Source organism: Scyliorhinus torazame, chromosome 5, assembly GCF_047496885.1.
Source record: "Scyliorhinus torazame isolate Kashiwa2021f chromosome 5, sScyTor2.1, whole genome shotgun sequence".
Classification (NCBI taxonomy): domain Eukaryota; kingdom Metazoa; phylum Chordata; class Chondrichthyes; order Carcharhiniformes; family Scyliorhinidae; genus Scyliorhinus; species Scyliorhinus torazame.
Window position 1 is genome coordinate 125,355,566 of NC_092711.1, and position 25,371 is coordinate 125,380,936.

The following is a 25,371-nucleotide window of genomic DNA, read 5'->3' on the forward strand; positions in this document are numbered from 1 at the left end:
GTTGCTGAGTATTTCCAGCATTTTCTGTTTTAATTATAAGATCATGGAGGTTATACTGGAGCTGTCCAAAATACTAGTTAAACCACAGCTGTCCAAAACACTAGTTAAACCACAGCTGCATTTCTGAGTACAGTTCTGGTCACCACATTACAGGAAGGATGTGTTCACACCAGAGAGGATGCAGAGGAGATTGACGAGGATGTTGACACAAATGGAGAATTTTAACTATGAGGAAAGATTGGAGAGGCCGAGGTGGTTTTCTGTGGAACAGAGAATGCTGAGGAGAGATTAACTGAGGTGTTTAACATTATGAGGGGCCTGAATAGAATGGATAAGAAGGATCTATTTCATGAATAGATCAATAACCAAGGGGTTTAAATTTAAAGTAATTAGCAGAGGATTGCGGGTGGAAGGGGGGTAATGGATCTCTGTGTCTATTCGGAACCCTGGATATGCGTTATCCCTTCTCAGTTCCCAAATAACAGAGGTCAAGTCTGTGCTTTTTGGCAAAGTCCAGTTGAACTTTATTTGTCAGCTGTGCCACTGGGAAACTTGTTTTTAATACAAAATTGAGAAAGAATCAACAACTAGCCCTGCAGCAAGCTAATCAGATTAATTGTCTTTAGCGAATACAGAAGTTGTGTTTTCATTCAAATCATAATACACCAGATAAAATAACTGGGTAATTGCGATTAGCAAAGCGAGCAGCAAAGGTTTCAGAAATATAGGTGGAGTGAGCAAGAAGAGAAACAGAACAGGGCAACAGAAGCACTTTTCCATTCCGGTAAGTGATTCTTCAGAGAATTGTTATCTCAAAGTCTGGCCTTTTTACTGCTGATTGGCTTTAACTATTTAGAATTTTCTCAATTCAACCAAAGTGTCTGTCCATCAATTTAAGAGATATAGATATTTGAATATGTTTATGTAATTTTCCCATTCCATCGCTTGTCAATTTTCCAAATTAACGACTCCTGCATCTCAACATTCATTAGAAAAAACACAGCCTTCAGGGCATTATGACCTCACACTGTCTATTACCATGGAAACAGGACTACCTGTGCTGGAAAAGCAGCAGCATACAATGGGGTCTTGTAGCTAGTTGGCGTCACTGACCTTGCTTGGCTCAACAATTTGCAAATGTTAAAATCTAGGTTGACTAAAAGAAAACTAAAGTGTATGTTCTGGATTAACCCTGAATGGGTTTCCAGCTTTGTTCCACTCAAATTATGCTTAATGAGTTCTCATTTAAACCTTTTCCCCAGGGTACAGGGGTCAATTATTAGGGGGCATAGGTTTAAGGTGCGAGGGGCAAGGTTTAGAGTAGATGTATGAGGCAAGTTTTTTTACACAGAGGGTAGTGGGTGCCTGGAACTCGCTGGCGGAGGAGGTGGTGGAAGCAGGGATGATAGTGACATTTAAGGGGCATCTTGACAAATACATGAATAGGATGGGAATAGAGGTATACGGACCCAGGAAGTGTAGAAGATTGTAGTTTAGTCGGGCAGCATGGTCGGCACGGGCTTGGAGGGCCAAAGGGCCTGTTCCTGTGCTGTACTTTTCTTTGTTCTTTGTTTGTTCTTTTACCTTTATCATCAATAGCTAACTAGAAAAGCCAATTTCCAGCAGTCGCCCATTTTGATTCTTCTAAAGAATAATATGAATCAAAGTAACAAATAGAAATTAAAGAAGAAATGTGACAACTCATTCACATTGTCTTTAGTGGTTCACTTGTTTGAGAACAGCATTCAATACTGGAGCAGGCAACGCTTTGCAAGTGTTACAAGCATTCTTTGTTCAAAAAAGTGATTATATAGTACAATAACAAATCAGTAATAATGGAAGTTGATATGATTGCAGTAATAATTGGGTAATAATGCAATAATAATGCAGTAATAACAGTTCAATAGTAGGAGCCTTGTTCAATGTCATGGGCTGGTGGTGCAGTTGGACACTATGAACCACTTTGATTGATGGGGCATTATGGGTAGCCATACATTGGCCAATGCATCTGATCAGCAAGACCACTACGTAAATGACAAGCCCAAAAATGAAAAATAAGAGAAGTCCCTGAATGATGGAAATTCCTGTGCCACACACCCATCCAGAGAGCCATCCCCAAAGAGTGTGGTCAGAGGGCTGGTAAAGTTTCTTAACTTCTTGAATATGTGCTGACAAGCTTTTGATTTCTTCTGATTACTGGGATGTAGGTGCAACACGGCACCAATCACGGCACAGGTACCACCTTTTTCGGCTAGCAAATAGTCAAGTGCCATCCGATTCTGTAAAGCCACAGTTCGAATGGCTGGCATCTCGGCTGAAATGCTACTTAGGGCTCGGGCAGTGTCATTGGCTATTTTCTCGAAGGCTGTGGCCAATTTAATGTATTCTCTGGTCAATACGATGATGCCATAGGCAGGGATGAGAGCAGAAAATAATTTCTTAACCCCTGTGCTCTCACGTTTAGACCTCTTGATGATAGTGGTAGGTTGATATTTCTCAAACTGTGGGATGAGAGGTCCATGTTTTGAGTCTACGTTTATAGCATCGGCTAAAGGGAAAGGGAATGATGGATGAAGGGGACAATTAATCCTGAATAGAACGCTCCTCTCCAGCTCCTTGGGAGCCAATGGTATAGAGTATTACCGCAGATGTAATAGGTGCCATTATAGGTAGAATATTGGGCAAACACTTGTGGGACTAACGTTCTGTAAAATTTGTCCCATCAGTGTGAATAGGTAGCCCTTTAAAGTCGATGGGATTCCCTTCATGTCCATAGACCACTACCATTCTTGTGTCATGAAATGAAAATCGCTTATTGTCACAAGTAGGCTTCAAATGAAGTTACTGTGAAAAGCCCCTAGTCGCCTCATGAATGCACGGTGTTCTGGCACTCACATCCAAATAATATTCACATTTACTGTATCCCGCATTCCATGCTCTATGATCATAGCTGATTAAACATATGGTCCCAGTGTGGTTATGACCAGTTGGGAAGGTTACTTGGGCTGGTTTCTGTTTCTGATCATAGACATGTTGATTCAATCCCTTGAAAGTGTTTAATGGGCGGCCTGCAGATCGCCATCTCTGAACCTCATCGTTTATCGTTTCTTTGGTTCTGGTGTCTCCACATTGGGGAAGGGTATAGTCGTGATTTTGGAAAATGTACTATTCTGCCATTTGGGATAAAATAAAAGGAACAGGCTGTAGTGGGATACCTGCTTGGGAATCGGTAGGGATAGAAGAACACACCCAGCACTTAGAGACGTTAAAGTCTCTGGCATAGGTATAGGACATGTAAAGGAACGTGTTAACATTGAACTCCTGGGTAAGGCCTGCTGGGCCAAACATGTAACTGAAAATCAATATTATGGCAAACACTTTTACAGATTCTGATTTTGGTACGCGCGCGTCACATGTGACTCGTGAATCCATGATTTCTTTCCTTGGAGTTTCACGGCTGATTGGGTTGTGAGTAATATCTGGTAGGGGCCTTCCCACTTGGCTCCTAACGGTTCGCGCTGGATTTTCTTGGTATAGACATGTTCGCTGAGCACCAAGTCATGGCTCCCCTCAGGAGGATCGCCACAGGCCGTCAACACCTGTTGGGAAGCAGGACTGACAGCATTTGACTGTTAAATAACGGAGTAAAGCATCACTCATCAGATGAGAGTCTACCTTTCGTAAGTCAATAGTCCCTGGCAGGGACATGGGTCTGCCTGTGATGACCTCAAATGGGCTTAGTTTGGGGTTACTCTGACACTGCACAAAACTAGTGGCAAGGCTTGAATCCAATTCCTGCTTTCTTGGTTGTATTTGGACAATCATTCTTTTAAAATCTGGTCCATGTGTTCCACTTGTCCTGATGATTCTGGATGATAAGGGCAGTGTAGATTCCAATCAATGTTCAGTAACCTGCACACCTCCTGGCAAACAGCACCTGTAAAGTGGGTTCCATTGTCTGAGTCAATGCTAGCTGGTACTCCCCATCTGGGAATATAGTCTTTGCATAGGACTTTGGCTGTATGGGTGGCTGCAGCCCTTCTGGCTAGAGCAGCCTCTACCCATCTAGAGAACATATCCACTATTACAAGGACGTCAGTGTATCTTTGACATGCAGGAAGGGTGATGTAATCGACTTGTATGTTCTGGAATGGTCCTGCAGGGGCAGGAGCTTTTAGCTGAGGCATTGATGTTATAGGTCCTAAGTTGTTCTTTTGACAGGTTACACAGCGGTTAGATACCAATTGTGCATGTTTTTTGAATCCTATGCCACACCAACTTTTCTGGAATCACGCCATCATCTGTTGAGGGGCTAAGTGTCCCCATGAATGGATCTGTTGGGCCAGAAATAGCATCAATGCCTGTGGTGCAACTGGTTTATCAGTCTGAACTTGTCTCCAAATATCATCATCATACAACTGGATACCTGAATCTAATCATGACCATTTCTCTTCTTGTGCCGAGTCATGTTGCATTTCACGTAGATCTTGTAATAAATCGGTCACTCCCAATTTGTAGATGTGTCTTGGTTGTGCTGAAGAATCACACTGGGAGGCAGATTCCTTCGCTACTCGGTCTGCAAGGGAGTTTCCTTGTGCTTCTGTCATGTTGTCTTGAATACGGACCTTACACTTTCGAATGGATACTTCTTTTGGCAAAGTTATGGCGTCGAGGAGGTCATCATTTCAGTGGTGGGAGTCGAGAACTCGCTGTCTGATAGGGTCCTAGAAGCAGAAATCCCGATCACTTTAAAATAAATGTCTTGGATATCCAATTGAAGAACTGGGACATGCAGGGCAATCGACTTAGATCTGTAAAATGGGATTAAGCTGAATAGCTCCACTTCAGCCAGCACACACACAATGGGCCAAATGGCCTCTCTCTGTACCAGAACGTTTGAGGTTTTTACTCTGATAGTTGGAGTTTGTTTCTGATGATAATAACCTCTAAGGGACTGGAGTTTAACATTCTCGATATTGGTGAAATAAATCAGCTGTTTTAAACAATTTGTAGATTTTTGTCTTTACCGCCTGAGTGTTTAACATCACCTGGCTGGAGCTCAGAAAGTCACTCAATAGAATCAGAGAATTTACAGTGCAGGAGGCCATTAGGCCCATCGAGTCTGTACCAGCCCTTGGACTGAGCATCCTACTTAAGCCCACATCTCCACCCTATCCCCGTAACCCAGTAACCCCACCTAAGCTTTTGGGACACAAAGGGAAATTTAGCATAATCAATCCACCTAACCTGCACACCGTACCAGCCTCCCCAAACAGGCGCCGGAATGTGGCGACTAGGGGCTTTTCACAGTAACTTAATTTGAAGCCTACTTGTGACAATAAGCGATTTTCATTTCATTTTCATCTTTGGACTGTGGGAGGAAAGCGGAGCACCCGGAGGAAACCCACACAGGCACGGGGTAAACTTACAGACTCCGCACAGACAGTGACTCAAGCCGCAAATCAAACCCGTGTCCCTGGTGCTGTGAATCAACAGTGCTACCCACTGTGATACTGTGCTGCCCTTGTATCCAAGCTCCCGGATTGTCTGTCTTTATCTCTGGGTAAGATTCGGTTTGTCTCTTGTATTTCACTGTGACAGGGCGGAGACCTGATTGAAGGGATTCAAACATGGAAGTTCTGGGAAAGATGGGCAAGAATTTGGGAGGTGGCAACATCCATGGACACAGGGTAGTTGTCTGATCAGTAGCTCAGTTGGAATAGGGCCGATGGAGCGGGAGCTGGGTCTCATGGACAAGATGAGCTCTAAGAGGGCATGAGGGGAGATGGGAGAGAAACTAGAGAACGATGTGGATTCAGGGCTCGGAAAAAGGATGAAATTTAGAGACAGTTTGGTCCGGTGGGCTCGTGGAAGGGAGGGAAGCAGCAGAGGCAGCTGATCAAATTTACTCAATCTCAGTCACAAAGAAGCTCCACGAGCTCCTCACACGTCTTGTTGGAGGTGAGGATGGAAGAGACAGGGGAGAGCGAGAGTAATTCAAAAGGAACTAACTTGTGTCAGAGATATTAAAAAGTTTCAACACACTGCGTATTTCACACCAATCTAATTTATTTGACTTTTAGCTAGAATATTAGCCCCTGTAACTGGGCTGGAGTTTGTTATCAGCAGAAAGAGACCCAAATGAACATGGTTCAGTCCTGAATGTGAGGAACAGCAAAATCCAATCACTGTGGTTACTTGTGGCCTCGTTGGTGTGTCAGCAGGTGGGATGACTGAGTGAATCCCTTCCCACACTCAGAGCAGGTGAACGGTCTCTCCCCAGTATGAATTCGCTGGTGCCTCTGCAGGGCAGACGACTGAGTGAATCCCTTCCCACACTTGGAGCAGGCGAATGGCCTCTCCCCAGTGTGAACTCGCAGATGTGCAGTGAGGTCAGTTGATCGTCTGAACCCAGTACTGCAGTGAGAGCACCTGAATGGTCTCTCGTTAGTGTGAACACGTTGATGGCACATCAGTTCCCCAGCACCTTTATAGCACTTCCCACAGTCTGGACATTGGAACGGTCTCTTATCAGAGTGAATTTGCTGGTGCCTCTGCAGGGTTGATGACTGAGTGAATCCCTTCCCACACTCGGAGCAGGTGAATGGTCTCTCCCCAGTGTGAGTTCGCTGATGTACAGTGAGGTGAGATGAGTGTCTGAACCCAGTCCCGCAGTGAGAGCACCTGAACGGTCTCTCGTCAGTGTGAACACGTTGATGGTGCATCAGATTCCCAGAACTTTTGTAGCACTTCCCGCAGTCTGGACATTGAAACGGTCTCTCATCAGTATGAACTCGTTGGTGACTCAGCAGATCGGATGACTGAGTGAATCCCTTCCCACACTCTGAGCAGGTGAATGGTCTCTCCCCAGTGTGAACTCGCTGGTGACTCAGCAGGTTGGCTGAAATAGTAAATCCCTTCCCACACTCGGAGCAGGTGAATGGTCTCTCCCCAGTGTGACTGCGTCGATGAGTTTCCAGATGGGATGGGAAAGTGAATCCTTTCCCACAGTCTGCACATTTCCACGGTTTCTCCTCAGTGTGACTGCATTTGTGGCTTGTGAGGCCTGATGATTGACTGAATCCTCTTCCACACACACAACACGTGTACGGTTTCTCCCCACTGTGAACGTTGCTTTTTCCGTCCATGTTCAAAATCTCAGGATATTCAGGATATGATAAATTGAGGACTCTGCAGATCCGGATGTGATGCTTGGTTTGAGTTTCCGGACTTTGAAGCCTCACCTTTGAACACCCTGTGAAACTGATTTAAAACAGAAAATAGGGAGTGAGAGAGAACCCACAAAAACACAAAGGCAGGTTGTGAAATTGAGCTGAATGAATCTGGTTATTGTGAGGCCAGCTCTGGGAAAAAGTGACCATGAAAACTGCTGGAAAACAGTTGGGTCATAAAAACCCAACTGGCCTCTTTGGGAGGAGAGAGAGGTGAAGAGGGATTTTGTATATCTGCAAGTCAGATTAAAGAGAATAGATGGCAAAGCAAATTCGACCTTGAGCTTCATAAACAGTAATACTGACACAGAAACTATGCTTCTGGTGGCAGTGATTGGCACTGCTGCCTCACAGCGCCAGGGACTCGGGTTCAATTCTGGCCTTGGTGACTGTGTGGAGTTTGCACTTTCTCCCAGTGTCTGCGTGGGTTTCCACCCGGTGCTCAGGATTCCTCTAACAGACCAAAAAAGAGCAAGTTAGGTGGATTGGCCTTGATAAATTGCCCCTTAGTGTCCAGGGATGTGCAGGTTAGGTGGGGCTATGAGGTTACAGGGACAGGGGTGTGGGCCTCGGCAGGGTGACCTTTCAGAGAATCAGTGCAAACTCGATGGGCCGAATGGCCTCCTTCTGCACTGTAGGAATTCTATGGTTCTAATTCTATTCTATGAATCTTTATAAAGCTCTGGTCACCAATCTTCAGGAAGGATGTGAAGGTTCTGAAAACAGGCTGAAAATAGATAAGTCCCCGGGACCGGATGGGATTTATCCTAGGATTCTCTGGGAGGCCAGGGAAGAGATTGCTGGACCTTTGGCTTTGATTTTTATGTCATCATTGGCTACAGGAATAGTGCCAGAGGACTGGAGGACAGCAAATGTGGTCCCTTTGTTCAAAAAGGGGAGCAGAGACAACCCCGGCAACTATAGACCGGTGAGCCTCATGTCTGTAGTGGGTAAAGTCTTGGAGGGGATTATAAGAGACAAGATTTATAATCATCTAGATAGGAATAATATGATCAGGGATAGTCAGCATGGCTTTGTGAAGGGTAGGTCATGCCTCACAAACCTTATTGAGTTCTTTGAGAAGGTGACTGAACAGGTAGACGAGGGTAGAGCAGTTGATGTGGTGTATATGGATTTCAGCAAAGCGTTTGATAAGGTTCCCCACGGTAGGCTATTGCAAAAAATACAGAGGCTGGGGATTGAGGGTGATTTAGAGATGTGGATCAGAAATTGGCTAGCTGAAAGAAGACAGAGGGTAGTGGTTGATGGGAAATGTTCAGAATGGAGTACAGTCACAAGTGGAGTACCACAAGGATCTGTTCTGGGGCCGTTGCTGTTTGTCATTTTTATCAATGACCTAGAGGAAGGCGCAGAAGGGTGGGTGAGTAAATTTGCAGACGATACTAAAGTCGGTGGTGTTGTCGATAGTGTGGAAGGATGTAGCAGGTTACAGAGGGATATAGATAAGCTGCAGAGCTGGGCTGAGAGGTGGCAAATGGAGTTTAATGTAGAGAAGTGTGAGGTGATTCACTTTGGAAGGAATAACAGGAATGCGGAATATTTGGCTAATGGTAAAGTTCTTGAAAGTGTGGATGAGCAGAGGGATCTAGGTGTCCATGTACATAGATCCCTGAAAGTTGCCACCCAGGTTGATAGGGTTGTGAAGAAGGCCTATGGAGTGTTGGCCTTTATTGGTAGAGGGATTGAGTTCCGGAGTCGGGAGGTCATGTTGCAGCTGTACAGAACTCTGGTACGGCCGCATTTGGAGTATTGCGTACAGTTCTGGTCACCGCATTATAGGAAGGACGTGGAGGCTTTGGAGCGGGTGCAGAGGAGATTTACCAGGATGTTGCCTGGTATGGAGGGAAAATCTTATGAGGAAAGGCTGATGGACTTGAGGTTGTTTTCGTTGGAGAGAAGAAGGTTAAGAGGAGACTTAATAGAGGCATACAAAATGATCAGGGGGTTGGATAGGGTGGACAGTGAGAGCCTTCTCCCGCGGATGGATATGGCTGGCACGAGGGGACATAACTTTAAACTGAGGGGTAATAGATATAGGACAGAGGTCAGAGGTAGGTTCTTTACGCAAAGAGTAGTGAGGCCGTGGAATGCCCTACCTGCTACAGTAGTGAACTCGCCAACATTGAGGGCATTTAAAAGTTTATTGGATAAACATATGGATGATAATGGCATAGTGTAGGTTAGATGGCTTTTGTTTCGGTGCAACATCATGGGCCGAAGGGCCTGTACTGCGCTGTATTGTTCTATGTTCTATGTTCTTGGAGAATGTGCAGAGGAGATTTACCAGAATGGTTCCAGTAAAGGAGGTTGAGGGAGATTTGATTCAGGGACACAGGATTATGCCAGGTTTCCATCAGGTGGACAAAGAAACTCTGTTTCCATTCACTGATCGTACAAGCAGTCGGGACACAGATTGAAAGTTTTGGGTAAAACCTGGATTGAACTATATGAGATCCTGAGGGGTCTTGACAGGGTTGATGTGGAGAGGATGTTTCCTCTTGTGGGAACAAGGGGGTCACTGTTTCAAAATAAGGGGTCACCCATTTCAGATGGGGATAAGGATTTTTTTTTCTCTTGAGGGTTGTAAAAGAGGGGTTGGCACAGTGGTTAGCACTGCTGCCTCACAGCACCAGGGACCCAGGTTCACGTCTGACCCTGGGTGACTGTGTGGAGTTTGCATGTTCTCCCCGTATGTGTGTGGGTTCCGGGTGCTCCGGTTTCCTCACACAGTTCAAAGATTTGCAGGTTAGGTGCTAAATTGCCCCTTCATCTCCAAGGATGTGCACGTTGGGTGGGATATGTGGATGGGGTAGGGTGGGATGGGGGGGGGGGGGGGGGGGTTCGGAGGGTTGGTGCTGACATGGGCTCCTTCTGCACTGTAGGGATTCTATGACTTAGAACTTCCGTCCTTAAAATGCAGTGGAAATCGAGTCCTTGAATATTTTTAAGTCAGAGGAGGATAGATTCTTGATAAGCAAGGTGGTGAAAGGTTATCGGGGTCGGCAGGAATGTGGAGTTGCGGTTAAAGTTATTGTATGATGGAGCAGGCTCGAGGGGCCGACTCCTAGTTTGTGTGTAAGGGGCAGACTCAAGGGCCGACTCCTAGTTTGTGTGTAAGGAGCAGGGTCGAGGGGCTGCGTGGCCTGCTCCTAGTTTGTATGGAAGCATGCAGGTACAGTAGGTGATAAAGAAGGCAAATGGTTTGTTGGCCTTCATAGCAAGAGGATTCGAGTCGAGGAGCAGGGATGTCTTGCTGCAATTATACAGGGCCTTGGTGAGGCCACACCTGGAATATTGTGTGCAGTATTAGTCTCCTTATCTGAGGAAAGATGATCTCGCTAAAGAGAAAGTGTAGCGAAGGTTTACCAGACTGATTCTTGGGATGGTGGGACTGACGTATGAGAGATTGAATCAGTTAGGATTGTATTCGCTGGAGTTCAGAAGAATGAGGGGGAATCTCATAGAAACCTACAGAATGTGGGCTGCACGATGGCGCAAGGCACAGTGGTTAGCACTTTTGCCTCACGTCGCCAAAGACCGAGGTTCGATCCCGGCCCCGGGTCACTGTCCATGTAGAGTTTGCGCATTCTCCCTGTGTCTGTGTGGGTCTCACCCCCACAAACTAAGTTGTGCAGGGTAGGTAGATTGACCATGCTAAAATTACCCCTTAATTGGGAAAAAAAAGGATTCGGCACTTTAAATTTATATTAAAAAAAAGAAACCTATAAAATTCTAACAGGGCGAGACAGATTAGATTCGGGAAGGATGTTCCAGATGGTGGGTGTGTCCAGAACCCGGGGTCACAGTCTGAGGATACGGGATAGCACAGGGAGCACAAGTGGCTAGCACTGTGGCTTCACTGCGCCAGGGTCCCAGGTTTGATTCCCCGCAGAGTCACTGTCTGTGCGGAGTCTGCACATTCTCGCCGTGTCTGCGTGGGTTTCCTGCGGATGCTTCGACTTCCTCCCTCAGTCCAAAGGTGTGCAGGTTAGATGGATTGGTCATGCTAAATTGCCCTCAGTGTCCAAAAAGGTTAGGAGGGGTTATTGGGTTACGGGGATTGGGTGAAAGTGAGGATTTAAGTGGGTCGGTGCAGACTCGATGGGCCGAATGGCCCCCTTCAGCACTGTATGTTCTATGACAGACCATTTAGGACAGAGGTGAGGAGGAATTTCTTCACCCAGAGAGTGGTGAGCCTGTGGAATTTGTTGCCAGAGGAAGAATTGAGACCAAAACATTTCATGTTTTCAAGAAGCTGTTAAGTACAGCACTTAGGGTGAAGGGGATCAAAGGATATGGGGGAAAGCAGGATTAGACTATTGAGCCTAATCTGCTCTGATCGTAATGAATGGTGGAGCAGGCTCGAAGGGCCAAATGGCCTCCTGCTCCTATTTTGTATGTTGCTAAGTGTCTACGCATGTAAATGGTCCAGGAGTTATGAGGAAGAATGTTTTTACACAGCCAGTGGCAATTACCTGAACCTTGCTGCCTATGACGGAGTTTAGAAATAGACACCAATGAATGATTTTTTTTTAAATTGGATAGAAAACTGAGAGAAATAAAGCTGTTAGGATACAGGGATAGAGGAGAATGAGACTTACTGGATTGCTCCAGATAATAACAGTAATCTTTATTAGTCTCACAAGTAGGCTTACATTAACACTGCAATGAAGTTCCTGGTCCACATTCCGGCACCTGTTTGGGTACACAGAGGGAGAATTCAGAATGTCCAATTCACCGAACAAGCATGTCTTTCGGGACTTGTGGGAGGAAACCTGAGCACCCGGAGGAAACCCACGCAGTCACGGGGAGAACGTGCAGACTCCGCCCATTCAGTGACCCAAGCCGGGAAAGAAACAGGGGTTCCTGGCGCTGTGAAGCAACTGTGCTAACCACTAGGCTACCGTGCCGATTAGAGAGCTGGCATGGACCGAATGCTTTTCTCTGTCCCATAATGACAGATTTTTTTGTGCAATCTAGCTTTGTAATTTAACCCCGGGGGGTTCAGATATCACTCAGGTAAATCTGTGCTCACTCCCTCCAAGGACATTCTATCCTTCCTCAGGTTTGTTGTCCAGAACTGAACACAGTTCTCCAGGTTTGGTCTAACCAGGGTTTGTGAATCTCGGGGCTTTTCCAGTCACACTGAGACCTGAAATCTTCCCTCACAGACAGAACAGACAAACCTTTTACCTTCCACACCCAGATGCGGCTGATATTCAGTTTCTGATGAACCGAGTGACTCTGTCAGATCGCAATGGGACGTTTGGTTTGCATTTCCCGTCTGTTAAACCTCCAATTCCAGTATCCTGTAAATTTACAGAAACCTCAGTCAGTTTAGGATAGAAATTCACAACATTCTCTCCTCGCCAACTTTGATTAAATGTATTCCTGGAGGTTTGATCACATGACCTGGCCCCCATCCTCCAGCCATTAATCGGTCAACACATCCATCCTTGTGACACACTGCCTTCCTCGGCCAATTGGGAAGCAAAAGGACTCATTACCTTACAGGACAGTGATTGACTGTCAGCCAAACAACCTTTATCCCATTTTCAATATTTTTATATCCGCTTAAGGGAAATGTTCAAAAAATTTTTTTTTACTATCCTAATCATTTTCCAAAGATCCAAAAATATTTTCCATTGTCCTAATGATTTCCTAGGTATGAATCTCACCGAAACAGAAGGTAAAATTTGAATTCATTGCAAGGCTACTGATGACCATGAAACGATTGTCGATTGTTGTAAAGACCCATCTGTTCACTCGATATCCTTCAGTGAAGGAAATCTTCTATCCTTACCTGGTCTGGCCGACATGTGATTCCAGATCCACAGTCAGCTGGTTGACTCTTAAAATGCCCTCTGAGATGCACTCAGTTCAAGGGCAATTAGAGATGGGCAGTGAATGCTGCCACAGCCAGCGACACCCACATCCATCAATGAAGAGAAAAGAAAATTGTCATCCTTACCTGGTCTGGCTGACACAATTCCAAATCACAGCAATGTGGTTGACTCTTTAAATGCCCTCCGAGATGGCCGAGCCAGCCACTCAGTTCAAGGGAAATTAGGGACGGGCAATAAATGTTGACCCAGCCAGTGACGCCCACAAATGATTAAAATAAAATCCGGGGGCAGCACAGTGGGCTATCCCTGATGCCTCACGGCACTGAGGACCCGGGTTCGATCCCTGCTCTGGGTCACTGTCCGTGTGGAGTTTGCACATTCTCCCCGTGATTGCATGGGTTTCACCCCCCACAACCCAAAGATGTGCAGGGTAGGTGGATTGGCCAGACAAAATTGCCCCTTAATTGGATAAAATTAATTGGATACACTAAATTTATGAAAAACATTCAAAAAAATAAAATCCTGGAGACTACAGTCAGTGAATCCGGGAGAGTTGGCATCCGGTCCAGACTCGTAGCGCATGCGCCCTGTGGCACCTTGTCCACTGTAAAGATGGCGGCCGGTAACCCGGGCCTGTCACCGCTCAGCCCTGTCTATAGAGAAACTGCCAAAGCCCAACATTCACCAGCTCTGAGGACACACCTTAGCTCCCTTTCCAATCTGAAAGCAGCCTGAGCTGGATTTACATTCCCCTTAATTGATCATTGCTGGGTGATAATCCTGTACTTCCTCACCTCACACCACTGTGACAGCACCTTCACTACACAGACTGCAGCAACTGACCAAACATCACCTTCCCAGTTATTCCTGAAGGCACCACCTTCCCAACCTGGCCCCTTGCCTGAGGTGCGGTGATCCTCAGGTCACATCACCGCCGGTCAGCTCTCTCCCGAGACCAGGCCCTGGTTCACAGCCGCCATCTTGGGGAAGGAGAGCGCATGCGCTGGCGTCTTGGTGACGCAACAGCTCGTGGGCGGGGCCTGAAGGTTTCAGTTCCCAGCCGGGTCCTAATGGCCGCCAAATTTTATTTGGGACCGAGATAAGCGTGAGTGAGCATCGTAAACTGCTATTGTATCGGGGTGTTCTGGGTCTGAGTTTTAACCCTGCAGTTAATTGTCAGGGATGCAGTATAATAAACCCTGAACAAAGCAAATGTGTGTGTGAGACGCATCTGAAGTACCAGGAACCAGCTGGACCAGCAGAGTTGAATGTCTCCCAGTGCAGCCACAGTACTGAACTTATTCCAGCTTCCAAGTCCACCTGAGAACCAACCTCCTGGCTATTCATCTACAAGAAGCTTCAGAGCCTCGTGAGAATTATTTGCTTCTAAAAACGCTTCACTCCAACTAAAGGACCAGCTCAACAAGAAGACAACAGGTCTGCAGCAATGTAAAGATTGCAGTCTACATTCCACTTTCATCATTACAGCTTCAACTTGATCTGTACCTAATTTCTGTGTATGTGTCAGTGAGTGTGAAAGAGACGAGAGACTGAGATGTTCAAACATCCAGGAAAATAGTGTGATAATAAATAACCTTTATTCCTTTAAAAATCACCAGTAAGCTTGCTGCTGAAATGTATTTTAAATAAAGAAATATCACACTGAGGGTAAGGAAATATCACACAAACATCCTGATAATGAACTGGAAAGGACCACTAAATGTAATCAAACGCTGTGTAACCCCCTTCAGGTAGCTATACAGAGGCTGCAGCCTCTCACCCTGAATGTCTACGTAATCCAGAGACACCTCCAGGCCACAAACATCAACTGCAGCCTGGGCGTGGGTGAAACTTATTAAAAACCTTTGTCCTTCAGTATTCCCGGGCACTAGGACCCGGCTGGGAACAGAAACCTTCAGGCCCCGCCCACTAGCTGTTGCATCACCAAGACGCCAGCGCATGCGCTCTGCTTCCCCAAGATGGCGGCTGTGAACCAGGGCCTGGTCTCGGGAGAGAGCTGACCGGCGGTGATGTGACCTGAGGATCACCGCACCTCAGGCAAGGGGCCAGGTTGGGAAGGCGGTGCCTTCAGGAATAACTGGGAAGGTGATGTTTGGTCAGTTGCTGCAGTCTGTGTAGTGAAGGTGCTGTCACAGTGGTGTGAGGTGAGGAAGTACAGGATTATCACCCAGCAATGATCAATTAAGGGGAATGTAAATCCAGCTCAGGCTGCTTTCAGATTGGAAAGGGAGCTAAGGTGTGTCCTCAGAGCTGGTGAATGTTGGGGCTTTGGCAGTTTCTCTATAAATTCATTCCCTCCCTCCCTCTACCACCTCTATCTTTAGAGTCAGAGAGTTTTACAGCACGGAAAGGAGCCCTTCGACCCATTCATAATAATCTTTATTATTGTCACAAGTAGGCTTACATTAACACTGCAATGAAGTTACTATCAAAATCCCTTAGTTGCCACATTCCGACGCCTGTTCGGATGCACTGAGGAATAATTCATGAGGAATAATTCAATGTCCGATTCACCTAACAAGCTCGTCTTTCGGGACTTGTAGGAGGAAACCCATGCAGACACGGGGAGAATGTGCAGACTCCGCACAGACAAGCCGGGAATCGAACCTGGGTCCCTGGCGCTGTGAAGCAGCAGTGCTAACCACTTTGCTACTGTGCCGCCCATAAGATTATTAGATTACTAGGTCTGGATGAATTGTGTCCCAGGATGCTGTGGGAGGCAAGGGAGGAGATTTCAGGGGCTCTGACCCAAAGTTTTAATTTCTGGCCACGAGGGGAGTTGCCAGGGGACTCGAGAACAGCTAATGTGGTCCTACTATTTAAGAAAGGTTGCAGAGATAAGCCAGGGAACTGCAGTCCAGTGAGTCTCACATCAGTGGTAGGGAAACTATTGGAGAAAGTTCTGATGGACTCTATCTTCACTTGGAGAGGTTTGATCAGGAATAGTCAGCGTCAGAGGGAGGTCATGCCTAACAAATTTGTTTGAATTTTTTGAGCATGTGACCAGGTGTGTAGATGGGGTTTGTGCAGTTGATGTAGTATACATGGATTTCAATAAAGCTTTTGACAAGATCCCACATGGAAGACTTGCGGATAACTCAAAGATTGGCCGGATGGTTAACAGTGTGGTTGAGTGTCTTGGGTTACAGAAAGATATAGATGGGATGGTTAGATGGGCAGAAAAGTGGCAAATGGAATTGAACCCTAAAAAGTGAGGTGACACACTTTAGAAGGGGTAATGTGACAAGGAAGTATTCAATGAACAGCGTGACACTGGGAAGTTCTGAGCACCAAAGGGACCTTGGCGTGTTTGTCCAGAGATCTCTGAAGGGAAAGGACAGGTTAATAGGGTGGTGAAAAAGACATATGGGACATTACTGTTCGCATTTCTGGTTGCCACATTATAGGAAGGATGTGATTGGAGACGGTGCAGAGGAGATTTACCAGGAGGTTGCACGGGATGGAACATTTATGAAGAGAGGTTGGATAGAACAAACAAAGAACAAAGAAAGTTACAGCACAGGAACAGGCCCTTCGGCCTTCCCAAACCTGCACTGACCATGCTGCTCGTCTAACCTAAAACCTTCTACTCTTCTGGGGTCCCCCATCCTATTCATCTATTTGTCAAGACGTCCCTTAAATGCCACTATACCTGCTTCCACCACCACCTCTGGCAGTGAGTTCCAGGCACGCACTACCCGCTGTGTAAAATAATTTCCCTCGTACATCTCCTCTAAACTTTGCCCCTCTCACCTCAAACCTGTGCCCTAGTAATTGACTCTTCCACCCTGGAAAAATGTTTTTGACCATCCTCTCTGTCCATGCCCCTCATAATTTTGTCGACTTCTGTCAGGTCGCCCCTCAACCGCCATCGTTCCAGTGAGATCAAACCAAGTTTCTCCAACCTCTCCTCATAGCTAATGCCCTCCATACAAGGCAACATCCTGGTAAATCTTTTCTGTACTCTCTCCAAAGCCTCCACATCCTTCTGGTAGTGTGCCGACCAGAATTGAACACTATATTCCAAGTGTGGCCTAACTAAGGTTCTATAAAGCTGCAACATGACTTTTCAATTTTTAAACTCAATGCCCCGGCCGATGAAGGCAAGCATGCCGTATGCCTTCTTGACTACCTTCTCCACTTGCGATGCCATACTCTTAATGGTTCTGCCATTTGCTGTATATTTCCCCACTGTATTAGACCTTCCAGAATACGTTACCTCACATTTGGCTGGATTAAATTCCATGTGCCATCTCTCTGCCCAAGTCTCCGACCGATCTCTATCTTTCAGCATCCTCAGACGGTCCACATCACTATCCACAATTCCACTAACCTTTGTGTTGCCTGCAAACTTACCAATCAAACCAGTTACATTTTCCTCCAAATCATTTATATAAACTACAAACAGCACAGGTCACAGCAGTGATCCCCACGGAACACCACTAGTCACAGCCTTCCACTGCTACCCTCAGTCTTCTATGACCGAGCCAATTCTGTATCTATCTTATCACTCAGCTCTGATCCTGTGTGACATCACCTTCTGTACCAGTCTGCCAAGGGGCTTACTACCTTCATCAATCATCTCCGTCACTTCCTCAAAAAACTCTATCAAGTTAATGAGACTACCTCCTCTTCACAAAACCGTGCTGCCTGTCACTAATACATCCACTTGCTTCGAAATGGCAGCAAATCCTGTCTCGAAGAATCCTCTCCAGTAATTTCCCTACCACTGACGTAAAGTTCACCGGCTTGTAATTTTCTGGATTATCCTGCATTTTTCTTTTAATTTTCTGGGTTATCCTTATGCTTGGGTTGTTTTCATTGGAGCCGAGAAGGGGGCCGTTGTGTGTGTATGTGGTTGGGGGGGGGGGGGGGGGGGGGGTGACCTGATCGAGGTGTACAAGATTATTAGGGGTTTGGACAGGGTGGATGGGAGCAGCTGTTCACCTCAGTTGAAGGTCAGTCACGAGGGGCCACAAGTTCAAGATGAGGGGAGAAGGTTTAGGGGGTTTTGAGGGAAAACCTTGTTACCCAGAGGGTGGTGACGGTTTGGAACCCACTGCCTGGGAGGGTGGTAGAAGTGGGTTGCCTCACATCCTTTAAACACTTGGCACATAATAACATTCAAGGCAATGGGCCAAGTGCTGGCAAATGGGAATAGGTAGGTCAGGTGCTTTTCATGTGTCGGTGGCCATTCAGACTCAATGGGCCGAAGGGCCTCTTCACTGTTGCTGTTGATACAAAGTTTGGTGGCATCGCAGACAGACTAGATGATGGCATAAAATTGTAAGAAGATATTGACAGACTCGGTGAATGGGCAAATTTGTGGCAAATGGAATTCAAAGTAAACAAGTGTGAGGTTATACATTTTGGACCAAAAAATAATAGAACAGAGCACTTTCTAAATGGAAAGAGGTTTGGTCCAGTGGATGTCCAAGCTGCAAACCATTCCTCCAGATCCTTGCCCTTCATGGATTTAATGAAGGCCAAGGCAATCGTTGGATTATTGAAAGACTTGACGGAGTTGTTGGATACCATTTTTCAGGTTGCAGTATAAAACCTGACGTAATTCACTCCCCACAGCCTTGAGCTGCCTTTGAACTTCATCGAAGTCTCGAAGCTTCGTTTGTGTTGCTGCCGAAAAGTCCTGAATCCTCACTCCCTCCTGGGGCCAGGTGCCACCTCACTGTACCCGTCTCCAGGACCATCTTTCAAGTTGTGGAAGTGAATGATTACAGGCCTGGGATGAAAACTATCCCTCAGCCTCAGAGACAGGATACGATGCACCCTTTCTCATTTGAAACGCCCAGGATTCAAATCCAGCTCGAGAAAACGTGGCAGTCGGTCCTTAAAGAACCTCACGGGAGCCTTACCCTCCACACTAAATGGACAGAAAATAACAGAATTTTTGGGCGGCATGGTAGCATAGTGGTTAGCACAGTTGCTTCACAGCTCCAGGGTCCCAGGTTCGATTCCCGGCTTGGGTCACTGTCTGTGCGGAGTCTGCACGTTCTCCCCGTGTCAGCGTGGGTTTACTCCGGGCTCTCCAATTTCCTCCCACAGTCCAAAGATGTGCAGGTTAGGTGGATTGGCCACGATAAATTGCCCTTCGTGTCCAAATAAAAGGTTAGGTGGGGTTACTGGGTTACGGGGATGAGGTATGGGCTTGGCTGGGGTGCTGTTTCCAAGGTGCAGACTCGATGGGCCGAGTGGCCTCCTACACTGTAAATTCTATGATGACCATCTGACAGGCCGACGACTCGGATGTTCTTTCTCCGACCCTCGGTCCTCCAGGACCTCCAGGACCTCCGCCAGCCACTCGGCTGGTTTTCAAAGGATTGAAGTCTTGCCTCTGTCGAGGAGGCATCTTGCTGAATGTTCAGGATTCTCTCCTCCGGATCATCGAACCTCTCCATGGCGTTTTGCAGCTGGGCCTCATGAGCTCACAGATATTGAGTCAGCGCACTCCGCCTCTGGTCAGTAACATGGATAATGCCGACAGTTATAATTTTTGCCACCTCCCAGAATTCCAGAGAGCGCGGGATCGAGAGACCTCCTGAGGGTCAGGCCGCCATGTTGAAAAGGCGGCTCCATTCCCGCTGAATCCACCTGCGCTGTTTTATCCACGCATTTCTTGACTCTTTTTGGCATAATCCTACCAAACTGAACCCTGGCGTCTTCCAGGAACAGGATAACAAATATTAATTCAAGGATTAGGTAGATGGGTGCCGGGCAATCAGGTAAGTGACAGATTATAGGTGAGTGGTGCCAGAACCTGCGGAAAAACAGCTACTCCCACACCCGTATCACAAACCCGACATCCCCCCCCCCCCCCACACAGACTTCTGATTGATGAGGGTTATGGGGAACTGGCAGGTAAATGGAGAGAAAGCTGAGATGAGGAGGGATTTCTTTACTCGAGGATGTGGTGAAGCTTTGGAATTCTGTACCCCAGAGGATTTACAGTGCAGAAGGAGGCCATTCAGCCCATTGACTCTGCACCGCCCTTGGAAAGAGCACCCTACGTAAGCCCACCCCTTCACCTATCCCCGTAACCCAATAACCCCATCTAACCTTTTTGGACCCAAAGGGCAATTTAGCATGGCCAATCCACCTAACCTGCACATCTTTGGACCATGGGAGGAAACCGGAGCACCCGGAGGAAACCCATGCGGACACGGAGAAAGTGCAGACAGTGACCCAAGCCGGGAATCAAACCTGGGACCCTGGAGCTGTGGAGCAACAGTGCTAACCACTGTGCTGACCATTGTGATAGGGGTTAGTGCGGGAAAACAGTGCTGAGGTCGGTCAGCCAATGATCCCATTGAATGGTTCAGGTTCGATGGGCCGAATGGCCGACTGCAGCTCATATTTGTTGTGATCTCCTGGACAGGAAGCTGTGAGCTTGGATCTGTCAATCAGCCTGAATCAGCACCTTCAGGAGAATAGGGAGCATGAATATTAGATACAGCAGAGTGAGAATGGAGGGAGTGTGTGGGATGGAGATTTACAGCTTTCGCGGAATAAGAGAGAGGAAAAATGTTCCATAGAAACGAGAATTGTCTGTTCTAAGTTTCAATCCTGTACTGACAGTGATGAATTTTGTAAATTGTTTTTACAGGATATTAGATGAGGAGGAATTACAGAAATCTCAAACATTACGTCTCGATCTGACAGTCACTCAATTCCTTGGAACCTGAAAATCATCGGCCTTTGAATCTAGAAGGAGAAATGTTTACCCGAACTGTCACCTAAAGATTTCAAACATCAGTGTGACTGGAAAAGCACCGAGACCCACACAACACACACCCGAGTGAGAGAGTTCCAATGAACTGACTGTGGAAACATCAGTGTGCCAGGAAAAGCACCGAGACCCACACAACACACACCCGAGTGAGAGAGTTCATAGACTCCCAGAATTTACAGTGCAGAAGGAGGCGGTTTGGCCCATCGAGTCTGCACCATCCCTTGGAAAGATCACCCTGCCTAAGCCCACACCTCCACCCTATCACCGTAACCCAATAGCCCCACCCAAACTTTTTCGGCACTCAGGGCAATTTAGCCTGGCCAATCCGCCTAACCTGCACATCTTTGGACTGTAGGAGGAAACCGGAGCACCCGGAGGAAACCCACGCACACACGGGGAGAACGTGCAGACTCCGCACATACAGTTCCAGCGAACTTACTCTGGAAAGAGCTTTAACCAGTTACACAGCCTGAATAAACATAACATTCACAGCAGGGAGAGACCATACCCGTGTTGTGTCTGTGGAGGAGGCTTCAATTGATCATCTAACCTGGAGAGACACGAGGAGACCCATAACATGGAGAAACCGTGGCAATGTGGGGACTGTGGGAAGGGATTCCGAGCCTCATCTGAGCTGGAGACTCATCTTCGCATTCACACTGGGGAGAGGCCGTTCACCTGCTCTCAGTGTGGGAAGGGATTCAGTCAATTATCTAACCTTCAGGCACACCAGCGAGTTCACACTGGGAGAAGCTATTTACCTGCTCTCAGTGTGGGAAAGGATTCTGTGATTCGTCCCACCTATTGAGACACCAGCGAGTTCACACCGGGGAGAAGCCATTCACCTGCTCTCAGTGTGGGAAAGGATTTACTGAGTTATCCACCCTGCGGAGACACCAGCGAGTTCACACTGGGGAGAGGCCATTCACCTGCTGTCGGTGTGGGAAAGGATTTACTGAGTTATCCACCCTGCGGAGACACCAGCAAGTTCACACTGGGGAGAGGCCATTCACCTGCTCTCAGTGTGGGCAGAGATTCATTGATTCATCTGCCCTGTGGCAACATCAGCGAATTCACACTGGGGAGAGGCCATTCACCTGCTCGCAGAGTGTGAAGGGATTCACTCAGTTATCCACCTTGAAGACACACCAGCAAATTAATACTGGGGAGACGCTGTTCACCTGCTCTCAGTGCGGGAAGGGACTCACTCGGTTATCTCACCTGCGGAGACACCAGCGAGTTCACTCTGGGGAGAGACCGTCCACCTCTCACTGTGAGATGGGATTCCTTGCTTCAGTGCACCTGCTTTGACATCAACAATTTCACAATTGATTACAGGGGTTGGATTCTGCTGTTATTGTTTCTGCTCTACACCCAGGACTGCATTTTGTTCATTCTGAGAGGTGGTCAGTGGGATGGTCGGAGGGTTTCTTTCTGCTGGACTGGCCGGTCTCACCACTTTGCCTCCAGTGGGCTGATGCTCTCGGAGCCTTGTTGCTAATACCTGGCTTCAAATTGCACAAGGATCACAGAGTGAAAGTGTGTTTGGAAGTTTGAAGATATTTAGTTCCTATTTCTGTTTGGAACCCCCCCCAAAGCATGCCATACTACCATGGAGATGGGCCCTGGTGGTTACATGATTCTTTTGTTTAATTTATCTGGGTGTTCCTCACAGAAGAAAACTATCAGGGTGTGAGGGGCAAGTTGTCTGAGGTGGACCGGACTGATTGGTACAGGGAATACCTAATGTTTAAGGAATTATTACATATTTATCAGGGGTCGGTTAGCTCAGTTGGCTGGACGACTGGTTTGTGATGCAGAGCAAGGCCAACAGTGAGGATTCAACTCCCGTACTGGCTGAGTTTATTCATGAAGGCCCCGCCTTCTTAACCAGGCCCCTCGCCTGAGGTGCGCTGACCCTCGGGTTAAATCACCTCCAGTCAGCTCTCTCTCTGTCAAAGGAGAGCAGCCTATGGTCCTCTGGGATTTTTGGAACTTTTATTTTGCATATATACAACAAATATAGATTCCTTTAAGGAACAAAAATCCAACAGGAAAAGTGATGTAACCGTGGTGAACAAGAAAAGTTAAAGATTCCACGAGATCCATTCGAATTCAGCAAAGGAGGATCAAGAAACTGATGAGAGCAAACTGGCGAGAAACATAAAAAAACACTGGAAAAGCTTCTCCAGGAATGTGAAATGGAAAAGATTCGCAAAGACCAATGTGGGTCCATTCCAGGCAGAGACAGGAGAGTTTATAATGGGGAATGAGGAAATGGCAGAGAAACTGAACAATGTGTGTCTGACTTCACAGAGGAAGATACAGAAATTGTCCCCAAAACACCAGAGAACCAAGGGACTGGCACAGATTAGTATTGGTGAAAAAGTAGCACTGGAGAAATTAAGGGGGTTGAAAGTGAATAAATCCCCAAAAGCTGATGATCTACATCCCAGAGTGTTGAACGAGGTGGCGGTAGAGATCTCTATTCCTCATTCTAAATTCTCCTGACTCTATCTGGAACGGACAAAACTTTGAGCCAAATGTTTCCTTTTTACGTAGCCAGAAAAACATTTACAGTCTATTTTTATGTATTTTGCCAGTTCACATTCTATTCTATTCTCTTTTTTTCCTCAGTGTCTTGGTCGAAGAACGGAAGTAAATCCTCGGGAATGAATCATCACTTTGGACAGGTTCTGAGACAATTAAGTTTCGACTTCCAGGACAGAGTAACCGTGGAGTGTGATTTTCGATTCTGTAACAGGACAAAGTTCTAGTTTATAGTTTACTGTGTAGGTTTCCAAGTTAAAGTAGCTTCTAGTTTGTTTGTTGTATTAAAAGTCATAAAACTTGAAGTCCCGTTGTGTAATCCTTTAATTTGTTGACTGGGAATTTGATTTTTTCTAAGAAGTTGCTGACCTTTATGGGGATCCTAATACACAAGTTTTGTCTTCCTATTTGAGCCTCGGGCACCTTTCTGTCTCTATTGCTCATGTCAATGACAGCCAGGTGATGGAGCTGAGGGCTGACTTTCGCTGAATTTAACTGAGAATAACAGGGCCTGTTCCCCAGTAGGGGAACTGCCATGGGCATCGCTACTAGAGACAGGAAGGTGCTAGAGGCCTGACTGAAATTAAATGAAATGAAAATCACTTATTGTCACAAGTAGGCTTCAAATGAAGTTACTGTGAAAAGCCCCTTGTCGCCACATTCCAGCGCCTGTTCGGGGAGGATGGTACGGGAATTGAACCGTGCTGCTGGCCTGCCTTGGTCTGCTTTAAAAGCCAGCAATTTATCCCTGTGCTAAACTGGGAACTGGACCTCCAACCAATCAGGTTTCGGGGGGGGGGGGCGGGGGGTGGAGGTGACAGAGGATGACGATGATGTGATCCCCAAGGTTCAGTGCTCCGTGTCCAAAGCGGGGAGTCACGGGAACAGGGTACAGAGGAGCGGAAGGGAAACCATTTGGGACCAGAACATTGTGAACATCCTGTTACTCTGGTTGTCTTTCACCCTCAAGTAATTTTCTGTTAGTTTTTTTTCCATGTTTCTGTTTCATCAATAAACTTTTAACAGGAAAATATTTGAATTTGTTGGACTTTTCCTGATTAAATTTGTTCACTTTCGGGAAAGTGGGTGAAAGGGGTTGGCAGGCTCTTTAATAGAAAGTGAGTCCCTTTAAGATAATTGGTAAAGGAGCCAGAGGGGTAGAAGAGATTTGATTTTTCTTTTGACACAGTGTTTGAAAATGGGGTTCAGGGAATCAATCGTGATTGACTAATTTATCAAGGTTCTCTGAGGAAGTGACAAGGGATGTCAATAAAGGGGAACCTGTAGATGTGCTTTATCTAGATTTCCAGAAGGTATTTCCCAAGGTGCCACATCAAAGGTTATTACACAAAATAAGAGCTCATGGTGTGGGGGCAACACATGGATAGAGGATTGGTTCGCTCACAGGAAGCAGCCAGTAGGTATAAATGGGTCATTTCTGGGTGGGTAAAATGGGACAAGTGGAATGGCACCAGGATCAGTGTTGGGCTCTGATGGATTTAAACCATTCGGTTACCAGCAGCACTTTGCGATTACTGGAACTCAGTAGAAATTTGAGTTAAAACTTGTCAGGTGCAAATAGGAATTGTTTTGTTTGTATTACAATTGAGAGTCATTTTAAAGTCCAGCCATCATATGGCTCACAAAGAGGCAATTTGTAGACAATTGAACTTTCACAGATAACATTTTACTTGCTTAGGCAAACAGCTCGAAATAGCTTCTCAGAGTTAGAAAGTGAAATATGAAGGACAGGTTGATAGTTAACGAATAGTAAGTCCAAAAGAATGTAGAATGATCTGAAGAGCCAGAGAGAGCGAGAAAGAGAGAGAATGGCCAAAAATCCATCACGGTTATACCAAATCATATCTGGTTTCAGGCATCTAATTACACCCTAATTTAATCCAAATTGGTTTGGGTTGAAGTCAAAATATATTTGATTCGATGTTCTAACTGT

General features: G+C 46.4%; 2 protein-coding genes and 1 long non-coding RNA gene across 14 annotated transcripts in view; 1 reads left to right on the top strand and 2 right to left on the bottom strand.

Moving 5' to 3' along the window:
• Positions 1 to 25,371, bottom strand: part of LOC140421791 (uncharacterized) — an 864,226-nt gene that overhangs the window by 423,184 nt on the left and 415,671 nt on the right. The window lies entirely within an intron of this gene.
• On the bottom strand, positions 501 to 14,089 carry LOC140421829 (uncharacterized). Of its 5 annotated transcripts, none has more exons than XM_072506790.1 (3): positions 14,001 to 14,089; positions 12,447 to 12,562; positions 501 to 7,263 (listed from the first exon to the last, which is right to left on the bottom strand). In XM_072506790.1, exon 3 carries the CDS (start codon positions 7,146 to 7,148, stop codon positions 6,195 to 6,197), a length of 954 nt encoding a protein of 317 aa, XP_072362891.1. In that variant the 5' UTR covers positions 7,149 to 7,263; positions 12,447 to 12,562; positions 14,001 to 14,089; the 3' UTR covers positions 501 to 6,194. The 5 variants fall into 5 exon arrangements, with proteins under 5 accessions (XP_072362891.1, XP_072362889.1, XP_072362888.1 ...); XM_072506788.1 differs by having other exon boundaries at positions 12,440 to 12,562; positions 13,894 to 14,086; XM_072506787.1 differs by having other exon boundaries at positions 13,894 to 14,085.
• LOC140421852 (uncharacterized) lies at positions 15,075 to 24,450 on the top strand. Of its 2 annotated transcripts, none has more exons than XR_011947124.1 (2): positions 15,075 to 15,264; positions 20,742 to 24,450. It is a non-coding gene; the product is annotated as an uncharacterized lncRNA (long non-coding RNA). The 2 variants fall into 2 exon arrangements; XR_011947125.1 differs by having other exon boundaries at positions 15,075 to 15,205.

Excerpts from the sequence above, each read along its gene's own strand:
- LOC140421829 (XM_072506790.1), bottom strand. The coding sequence starts at position 7,148 with ATGGACGGAAAAAGCAACGTTCACAGTGGGGAGAAACCGTACACGTGT.